Source organism: Drosophila guanche, unplaced genomic scaffold (assembly GCF_900245975.1).
Source record: "Drosophila guanche unplaced genomic scaffold, DGUA_6, whole genome shotgun sequence".
Taxonomy (NCBI): domain Eukaryota; kingdom Metazoa; phylum Arthropoda; class Insecta; order Diptera; family Drosophilidae; genus Drosophila; species Drosophila guanche.
In genome coordinates, this window is record NW_022995747.1 from 5,832,258 (window position 1) to 5,841,055 (window position 8,798).

The window sequence follows — 8,798 nt, forward strand, 5'->3', positions numbered from 1 at the left end:
CTTTTATTCTTTGCTCTTTCTTCTGCTCTTTTACAGCTCGTTTTCTTGCTGTTCTCTTTCTGTTACTTGTGCCCCTTGGCCTAGGAAAAACTAGGAAACTGCCGCCACTATCCCCACTGTCTCCCCCTGCCTTGGGCTGTGTATTATTTACGCTCTGCCCACTGCTGGTGATAAGCCGCTGCTGCTGCCCAGTCCCAGTCCCAGTGCCACTGCCAGTCCAGGAGGATTTTGAAGTCATAGTCGGACAATGTCCCAGACAACTTGTTGTGGCTGATAACAAAATGGACAAAGCCGCAGAGCCGCCGTCTGGTCAACGCCCTCCCAAAGAAAACGCTGATAATGCCCACGATGCCTTTCCTTCGATCCTTCGATCCGCTACAAACGATTATTATTATTATTGATTTTGTTGCAGTCTCTAATCGAGGGGCAGGATACACAGCACACATTGATAGCACATATTGATAGAGATAACAAAAGCAACAGCAACAACTGCTGCTCCTGTGATAAGCCAGGACGCCTTATCGGCCATTGATTACATTGTTATCAGCAGGACTTGTCACTCCTCCGATAAGGCTGTGAAACTGCCGCTGTGACAGGGATTTTGTGTTCTTTTTTGGTACGCTTGTGAGGCTGAGAGGCATGAGTCGCTGTGGCTCTTACCTTGGCCAAGTGTTACCTTGCCCTGTCCACAAAAAAGAACGTGCGCAACGTTGGCAAAAGTGCTCCAATTATTTATGAACAAAGAATCGCTTCGGAAGCGCTGCTGTTGCAACATTTGAGGCACGGGCATGACGACTTCTTGCTAACTCAGTAAACGTGAACCCTACACACACGGGCCCCCCGCCACACCACACCTCCCCCCGCGTAATTGGGTCAACGCTTGTGACAGTTTCGCGAAATGCAACAGCGACAGCAGAAAAAGCAAAGGCTGCAGCGGATGCCAGCGCTAAACTGCAAACTTCTGGCGTTCTTTTTGGCCCGAAACGAAACGAAGGTGAGAGCTGCCGAGAGCAGCTGCATTCCAGCACTTGCAAACAGAATTTGTATTATTTGTATTAAACTAGCAGCGGGACAATCAGCATTGAGTACACCAAATGAATCGCAATCGAATGAGCTGCCGCACTCTCATCTGTGCCAGTGCAGAACTCCAAGTCTGAATCGCCATCGATCTTTCTTCTGCACTTGATGGCAGCATTTTCCTTTGGCTGAAACTCTGGCATTTTGCTGCGCAAGTCCAAGGGAAACTCTTCATCCTCCGCCAGCAGTTGGCGTTGTCCTGCGGTTAAGAAGGGAACATCCATGCCGCGTGACTGCTCCTCGGGTTCCACCGGCAATCCTTTGGGGCCCATGTACAGGGCAAACTCTCGCATCGATTGCATGGCACTTCGCGACCGGGAAGCCATGGACAGGGTTAGACGTGGTTGAGCATTTCGCAGACTGGCAGCCTGCGACACATAAAACAAAGATGTGGCCTGCAGAGCGGAGAGAGCGGAGAGAGAGAGAGAGAGAGAGAGAGGGGAATAATGGAGGAGCAGCCAGAACTTGTATGAACTTACGCTGATTAGACAGGCAATAAACGCAGAGACAAGAGAATTTTCCAACATGCCGCAACTGCCCCTGCCACAATTGTTGTGTAGAAATGTGTTCACAAAATATTGTCAGAAATGGAAAGCAAAGCTCTAGCGATTAAAATATTTTCCAGTTTTATTTTCCACTCTATGGGGTCTTATACCAACGATGAAGTGGATAATTGGGCACCAAGTAATCCATACGCATGTTCCTCAGTATGGTGCACTTCTGATAGGCGTACCAATCGTCCAGATCCTTCACGTGGCAGGACTCTGTGCGGCCATCCGTGTAGATTTCCCTGCGCAGATTCAGCAGAATGTTGCGATGATGGCGCTTGTGGGTGTCAATGTGGCGCGGAAACCAACTGTATATTTTGGGATAGTTGTAGATGGTCGACTTGCCCTGGCACACGGTGCCGTGCAGCTTCTCCTGCCGATAGTCGCCCTTGATGCTGAGATCCTTCATGATCCAGGGCAGCCAGTGTTTGCCCTGAAACGCGAAGCGAGTGTCCTCCCAAACACGGCCGAAGGTGAGTCCCCAGGGATTGAACACCCAATTGCCCATATGATCAGTGACAACATTCGGCAGGGAAATTGTCATCTCGGTGCCAGCTCTGCCAGCAACTGTGGCCGCAGCTCCGCCTCCTCCTCCCTTTCCTTTACCAGCTCGTAGATCCAGCTCCCCATCATCGTTCTTTGGCGCTGCCTGCGTGACTTCGTGGGGTTTCTCCTTGACCCAAAAGTTGAGCAGATCCTTGGTGTGCAGCGACTGTCCGCCGTGTGCTGCTAGAGCGGTGCGATGCACTTTGGGAAACATGCGAAGTTTGCTCTTCTCTCGCTCCCTTTCCAGCCTGCCGTAGCCGGAATTATCTGCTGCCATTTGCATGTCTTGCTCTTGTTCCTCTCTCTCAATGCCAGCACTGTCTGCTGCCACTTGCATGTCCTGCTCCTGCTCCTGCTCCTGTTCCTGTTCCTCAAACCCAGCGTTCAAATCAGTTGCCTTCTGCATGTCCTGCCCATCAGGATCTTCAGTTTCGGCTATGCCCTTTGTCTGCAGCTCGTCTTGAGGCTGCTCGATCGGCATGGCATGCACCAGCAAAGGCATCACCTGGCGGACATTTTACTTGTGATTGGGGAAAACCATTCAGGCTGCTACTTACGCTCAAGCAACCCAAGGCCAGACACACTAGAAAATTTACCCTCATCGTTTGGTGTGTATTTATTTTGCTGTGTATTTTGTTGTGTGAGTTTCACTTTCAAACACTTTCCTAGAGGCACCAGGACTGCTACGTTTGCCACAGCGATTCCATAGTTATGGAAAGAAAGTCCTGTCCTGTGTTAATCCCTCTTGGCCTTGAACAGCAGCCGATAGCCAACTTGGTGGAGCGGATAGTGTGGAATCATGTACTCCATGCGCTGATTGCGAATAAGGGCGCAGGTCTGATACTTTTCCCAATCGGTCATTTCGGTTGTGTGGCACAGTTCGGACTTGCCGAAATCGTAGAGCTCGTGCCGCAGCTCGGTGAAGACTGGCCGCTGATGGTATGTGATATTCAGGATCATCTTGTGCAGCCACTTGAACACCTTGGGGAAATTCATAATCGATGACTTGAGGGCGCAGACCGTGCTGAGGTTCTTCGTGTTCGATGGATAGTAATCGGAGAGTGGATTGGACATGATGCCGGCACGGGCCAGCGCACTGCGCCACTCCTCCCTGCGCGTGTCCTGCCAATTGTTGGCATAAGTGACTTCATCATTGCCGCCCTCCTCCTGTCTGGCCTGAACTTCCGCGCCCATCAGTGACTTCGGTGTCAAAAGGTTCTTGAAGCCAAGCACATCAGCATCATCTTTGTCAGCGTCGTCATTGCGTGATTTATCCAGTCTTTTGAGTACATTGTCATCCGCCTCATTGTCATCACGTTCCACGTCGTCTTCCTTTTGTGTTTCTTTTTCTAGCCCAAGCTCTGGCTCTGCTGTTGTAGGCCTCGGCACCAGCTTTACATTTTTGGTTAATGCTTCTTCTCTGGGTGCATCCTCATCTCTCTCGGCTGCCTCCTCGTTGTCATCGTCGCCGTCTTCCTGTTCCGCCGCAAGCCCATCGCCATCTGGCGTCTCCTCAGCTTGAGCATCGACCACATCCCTGGCTCTTGGCTTGAGTTTTTCATCTTCCACGGACAGTCCCCAGAGCTGTACAAAGTTCTTGGTGGCAGCGGTCCTCGGTGCAGTCTCAGTGCTCCTGGATAACCTCTTCGTCTGCGCCTTCTTTGGCTTCATTGTCGTGTCCTCCGGCTTGGCCGTTTGCTCATTGTGCATGGGTGGATATTGAAAGAGTCGAATGCCACGACCGGCACTTATCGAATCCTTCGACTGATCGCTCAAACCCAAATCATAATCATCCAAGAAACGTGCACTTTGATTGCCAGACAATAGAGTGTGGGACATATTTGTGTGCCCATTGCGATGATCTCGGTGCAGAGGTTTTGTCTGGAAAGGATTGCAATTTGAGCTGGGTTTCAATCCGACTTGGCTTGACTTTGACTCACGGTTATAAAGCAGCACAGACACAGCAAAATGATGACACCTATCTTGTACATTGTCGCGTAAATAAATAAATGTATTCACAGTAAATTTGTTAAGTAAAATAAATAATAAAGAACATTTACAGAGCACTTGTAGCGCATGGAATTTGATGCTTAAATGTGAGTGGAAAGAAAGGACATTGTCTACTGTGATGGGAGTGTACAATGTGATTCTCTATAGCTTTGATTGCTTCTGATGATAGGGATACTTGGGCACCATGGACTCCATCATCATGTGTCGCATTATCATGCAATCGAGGAAGGCTTTCACTGGAACAACTGTGGGCATGTGGCAGAACAGCAGCAGCGTATTCAGAGTTTGATTTGCACGAAACTGATTGTAGAGTATCCGCTTGCCGTGGGGCTTCTGGTAGACGTGCTCCTTCAGATAATTTGTCACTCCATCCGTGCCTATAATGGTGGACTTGTCCCTGCACACGGTGCTCATCTTCTTGCTATCGGGATAGTAGTTCACAGCGGGATTCGGCTCGACGCGGAGTCGCGGCTGTCGACTTTGGTACTTGAAGTGAAAGCGCGTGTCCATCCATATGGGTGGATCGGTGTATATAATCGAATCCTTTATGGTTGCTGCTCTGGCAAGGTATTCCAAAGGTAGTGTCAGCTCCATGGGTTTTTCACGAGGTGTTTCCATCGCTTTCCCTTTAGCTTCCTGCTTTCTGCGCACCGCTGGGCTCCGGCTACTCAGCTTTTGGGCACTTGGCATCGCTCGATCTGCATGTTGGGCCACCTCGGGTCCTCTGACAGGAATTGTCCTCAAGATAGTCGTGATCTTGTCACCATACCTACGAATGATTGAGCTTACAAAGGGTTCCAAGACCTTGACACGATCGCTGTGTGAGGGCCACACTTTGAGCGTACTTTGAGGTGTAGGCTGGCGGGGATTTGTGGAAATATATGCCCCAAAAGTGGTCCTTGCTGGGGCTTGTATTGTGCTGTTTGCAGATGATAATTTAGGACTTTGCGTTGTGGAGTTTGATTTGGAAACGGAAACGGAAACGGAAACATTTGCCGCTGCCTGCAGCTGCGGTGTTGACTTCGAGTGGTTTGAGCTTAAAGAAGTCTTCCAACGGAGAGGATCAGTGGACGTTGAATGTATGGGCACGGTTTGAATAATCTGCATTAGTTTTGTAGTAGAAAGAGGTTGAACTTGTCTCAGCGGATACTCACGCTGATCAGGCAACCAATGCACAGGGCAGGGACCCAAAAATATCTCGACATTTGTGTGGCAAACCTCTTGCAAGTTTCACTGCCAATTTGTAATACTAAGAGTCTCCTTTGCTAAGAATTCAATTGTAAAATGTAAAAGCAAACAAAGTGTACAAAATGTGAAAAGCATACTGAGAGATTCGATTGAATTTCCTTTATTTTCACAGACTACAAAGTTGCGTAAATGTTGGCACTATGTTTGCACCTGATGGTAGGGATATTTGGGCAGCATGGACTCCATCATCTTGTGCCGCATGATGGCACATTTCAGGAACTTCAGGACGGGTACATTTTCCGGGTGGTGGCAGAACATTAAAATTGGATCCATGCCCCAAATGTCACGAAATTTCGTATAAAGGATCCTCTTGGTGTAGGGCTTGGGGTAGATGTGCGGCTTGATGTAGCTCGTCACGATATCCGTGCCAATAATGGTGGACTCATCCCTGCACACCTCATCCATCCCAGCCTCATCGGGATAGTATTCCACCATGGGATTCGACTCTATGCGCAGTCGCGGCATTTGACTCAGCTGCTGGAAATGGTAGCGCGTATCCAGCCACACCGGTGGATCGGTGTGCACAAAAAAGTCCAGCGTGGTCTTCCCTGCATCCCTCATGAGGTATTTCATGGGCAGTGTCAGCTCCATGGGCACAGACATCTTCCGTTTTAGCTGAGGTTTGCTTACGTTTCCCTTTGTTACTGGCTTTCTTCTCCTTTGCTTTCTCCTGGAATGCTTTCTGCCGCGCAAGCGCATCTTATTCGTGTGTCTTACAGCTTCGACTTCGGCACCTTCCGACTGGGAAGTCTCTTGAGAGTCTTTCGTTGAAGGCAGACCTAGGTCCACCAGCACTAGGTCTGGATTCCTCATGGCTGCAGTTACTCCAATTTCCCGTGTCTCGGGAGCCTTCAACTTAATGCCCGGATGGACTGATCCCAAAGGAGGCGAGACCCTGCCACGGAAACGCTTTTTACTCCGCCTTTTGGCTGGCTTGGTTTCTGCTTCGTCGCTGGGAACTGATGGACTACTAGAACCTAGGGGGATACTGGAACTTAATGGTCTTTGCACCTTTGTGTTCGGGCGAGGAAGCAGCTCCGAATTACTATAAATGTTTGGCTGCCTAACCCAAAGGCTCGGATGCATGGCAGTCGTAAAGCTTTCTCCATTTCTCTCTAAGATTGTGCTCCAAAAGGGCTCCAGCTTGACACGATCGATGTGTGAGGGCCACACCTTCAACGTGATTGGCTCCACAAACTGTGTGCGATTTGCGTTAATGTATGCCGCAAAGGCACTTCTTGGTGGGGCCTTCGTAACGCTGTTTTCATAGAAAGTCGATCCTGTGGGTATCCACTCATCGTCCGGCATTGTTTGTGGACTGAAACGCCAGAGGGGCGACTTCGTAGTCGGATGGAGAGGATCAGTGTACGATGGAAGAATGGGAGCGGCTCTGATGATCTGCAATGATTTTAGGGTATTGAAAGCCATTTCCCGCCTCTGAATACTCACGCTGATCAGGCTGCCGATGCACAGGGCAGAGACCAAACAAACATTGGATTGTCGTAACGACATTAAAGGCATTCATTTGGGTTTTCTCACTGCCAATTTAAAAATACTAAGAGTTTCCCAGCTATGATTTTCCATCGAAGTTGGAAATTTGTAAATACAGAAAAACTGTCAAGAAGTCGAGTGAGACCAATGGAAGGGCATGCTGGGAGAAGTTTTCATTGACTGCATTGATTTTTCCATCACATTTTCTCTCTCCTTCTCTGCCACGCTCTCTTACTCTCTTTCTGCGTATCTCTCATTGCGAAATAGATGGAATATGCACACGGTGGAGAGCTGCCGAAAGTAACTGGAACTGGGTAGCACCTTCGACTTCGGAGAGACGTCAAGACAGACAAACAGACGGCCGTACACAAAAGCCACTTGGCTGAAATGAGCGGCTCAAGGTCATCACGCCACAACACACACGCACACACACATACACACATACACCCAAAGCAACAAACCAAAACAGAAACCAGAGAGAACGCCACACAGTCGAGGGCCACGACACAGAAGTACCTCGCATCCAAAGTGTCCGCAGGGGAGGCCCACTGTGAGAGACCACAAAGTTGGCATGATGTGGATTAGTTGTGTAAATTTCCCATAAGCAAACGGATACATCAGCAGATCAGCAATCGATGTCGTTCTGTGCATCTTCCTTCTGGAAATTTATTTTGAATATCTCTCTTTTTTGTTACACTATGCAAATAAATTTTAACACAATTAAATACTCGGCTTTAGCTTACTGAAAATACTGAAAATAAATAAAGTTTATTTGTTTTTTTATTGTTTTCCATTGCCATCTAATTAATTTAATTGAATTCTTCGATGTTCGATGAAGATCTTCTCTCTAAAGTTCATTTACACTTTCTTCTGTTACCTGTTACCTCGATTTGCATGCAACCAATATACCTCCCGAGTGCTCTACAACTACAGGGCATAAAACTACTGCAAATCTCTTGACAGCAAACGCCGTAGTCGTCGTCCAACTGCATCGCCAAAGAGCAACTAAAGTCGTACTTTCAGCTATGTGTCAGCCCCGACCCCCTGCTGCCCTGACTGCTGCTCTCAATGGCCTCGAATACGCTGCAGCAGCAGCAGCAGCAGTAGGGGCAGCAGCAGTGGCAGTGGCAGGCCGCAGCAGAATCGGGCTGACGAAATCACGAGGTATTTGAATTGAATGAGCCACGAATCAAAGTGCGGCCCAGAAGGGGTGCTTAGAGGGCCGTGAAGGGAGAGCAGAAGGAAGCGGAGTGGAGTGGTGGGGAATGGAGTGAAGTGAAGTGGCCGCAAAACAGGCACAAAGGCAAGGCGAAGCGTGTACTAATAGATGAAGTTGTCTGGCACAGTGGATGCTTCTACGATCCACACAGATCGCTACACATGATTGTATCCCCCAGGTGACTTCGGTGTCCGCTCAAGCGGCTCCTCACTGTACCTGAGACAAAGCTTGAAGCTGCGAAAAATTTCACACAGTATTTCAATTGCACTTCACGGGTGGTGTGTGTGGATGGGGATTGTGATGTATCTGTGAGATTCATCTCGAACGTAAAATTACAGAACAGGCACTGTAAGACTTCCATCGTTCTCCGTAGATCTGTCTTCTGCTTTTGCTTCTCTTTCTTTCAATCCATTTTCCCTTTTTTCTTACAAATCAATGGAATGCTCGCTGATCAAATAAACCGCAAAAGCTGCCCCCATGCCCTCATGCTGTATGCTGCATGCCCATACCCAGCATCGATGATCATCATCATCGTCATCATCTATGGTACAACGTTGTTGTCGCCTTGTGGGCGTCATCAAAGTTGCCGTTCACTTGCGATATTCCTCACGGCGACAGCGGCCTGTGGGCTGGTGGGCGGCGCCTCAACGACTCAACGA

General features: G+C 48.9%; 5 protein-coding genes across 6 annotated transcripts; all 5 read right to left on the reverse strand.

Moving 5' to 3' along the window:
- Positions 1–1,028: 1,028 nt before the first annotated feature.
- On the reverse strand, positions 1,029–1,669 carry LOC117583677. 2 transcript variants are annotated; one of them, XM_034272147.1, is made up of 2 exons: positions 1,557–1,669; positions 1,029–1,472 (listed from the first exon to the last, which is right to left on the reverse strand). In XM_034272147.1, exons 1-2 carry the CDS (start codon positions 1,602–1,604, stop codon positions 1,056–1,058), a joined length of 465 nt encoding a protein of 154 aa, XP_034128038.1. In that variant the 5' UTR covers positions 1,605–1,669; the 3' UTR covers positions 1,029–1,055. The 2 variants fall into 2 exon arrangements, with proteins under 2 accessions (XP_034128038.1, XP_034128039.1); XM_034272148.1 differs by having other exon boundaries at positions 1,029–1,464; positions 1,550–1,604.
- Positions 1,670–1,680: 11 nt separating this feature from the next.
- Positions 1,681–2,825, reverse strand: LOC117583672. Its single transcript, XM_034272140.1, has 2 exons — positions 2,729–2,825; positions 1,681–2,676 (listed from the first exon to the last, which is right to left on the reverse strand). The coding sequence occupies exons 1-2, from the start codon at positions 2,771–2,773 to the stop codon at positions 1,717–1,719; spliced, it is 1,005 nt and encodes a 334-aa protein (XP_034128031.1). The 5' UTR covers positions 2,774–2,825; the 3' UTR covers positions 1,681–1,716.
- Positions 2,826–2,899: 74 nt separating this feature from the next.
- On the reverse strand, positions 2,900–4,245 carry LOC117583670. The gene is made up of 2 exons (XM_034272138.1): positions 4,112–4,245; positions 2,900–4,052 (listed from the first exon to the last, which is right to left on the reverse strand). Exons 1-2 carry the CDS (start codon positions 4,160–4,162, stop codon positions 2,907–2,909), a joined length of 1,197 nt encoding a protein of 398 aa, XP_034128029.1. The 5' UTR covers positions 4,163–4,245; the 3' UTR covers positions 2,900–2,906.
- A 54-nt stretch (positions 4,246–4,299) lies between these two features.
- LOC117583671 lies at positions 4,300–5,467 on the reverse strand. Its single transcript, XM_034272139.1, has 2 exons — positions 5,336–5,467; positions 4,300–5,282 (listed from the first exon to the last, which is right to left on the reverse strand). The coding sequence occupies exons 1-2, from the start codon at positions 5,384–5,386 to the stop codon at positions 4,323–4,325; spliced, it is 1,011 nt and encodes a 336-aa protein (XP_034128030.1). The 5' UTR covers positions 5,387–5,467; the 3' UTR covers positions 4,300–4,322.
- A 66-nt stretch (positions 5,468–5,533) lies between these two features.
- LOC117583668 lies at positions 5,534–7,303 on the reverse strand. Its single transcript, XM_034272135.1, has 2 exons — positions 6,879–7,303; positions 5,534–6,827 (listed from the first exon to the last, which is right to left on the reverse strand). Exons 1-2 carry the CDS (start codon positions 6,948–6,950, stop codon positions 5,568–5,570), a joined length of 1,332 nt encoding a protein of 443 aa, XP_034128026.1. The 5' UTR covers positions 6,951–7,303; the 3' UTR covers positions 5,534–5,567.
- Positions 7,304–8,798: the final 1,495 nt, after the last annotated feature.

Excerpts from the sequence above, each read along its gene's own strand:
- LOC117583672 (XM_034272140.1), bottom strand. The coding sequence starts at position 2,773 with ATGAGGGTAAATTTTCTAGTGTGTCTGGCCTTGGGTTGCTTGAGC. Across the intron at positions 2,677-2,728 it reads TGGCCTTGGGTTGCTTGAGC|GTGATGCCTTTGCTGGTGCA; the intron begins GTAAGTAGCAGC and ends AATGTCCGCCAG.
- LOC117583670 (XM_034272138.1), bottom strand. The coding sequence starts at position 4,162 with ATGTACAAGATAGGTGTCATCATTTTGCTGTGTCTGTGCTGCTTTATA. Across the intron at positions 4,053-4,111 it reads GTCTGTGCTGCTTTATAACC|ACAAAACCTCTGCACCGAGA; the intron begins GTGAGTCAAAGT and ends AATCCTTTCCAG.
- LOC117583668 (XM_034272135.1), bottom strand. The coding sequence starts at position 6,950 with ATGCCTTTAATGTCGTTACGACAATCCAATGTTTGTTTGGTCTCTGCC. Across the intron at positions 6,828-6,878 it reads GCATCGGCAGCCTGATCAGC|ATCATCAGAGCCGCTCCCAT; the intron begins GTGAGTATTCAG and ends AAATCATTGCAG.
- LOC117583671 (XM_034272139.1), bottom strand. The coding sequence starts at position 5,386 with ATGTCGAGATATTTTTGGGTCCCTGCCCTGTGCATTGGTTGCCTGATC. Across the intron at positions 5,283-5,335 it reads GCATTGGTTGCCTGATCAGC|ATTATTCAAACCGTGCCCAT; the intron begins GTGAGTATCCGC and ends AAACTAATGCAG.
- LOC117583677 (XM_034272147.1), bottom strand. The coding sequence starts at position 1,604 with ATGTTGGAAAATTCTCTTGTCTCTGCGTTTATTGCCTGTCTAATCAGC. Across the intron at positions 1,473-1,556 it reads TTATTGCCTGTCTAATCAGC|GCCACATCTTTGTTTTATGT; the intron begins GTAAGTTCATAC and ends TCCGCTCTGCAG.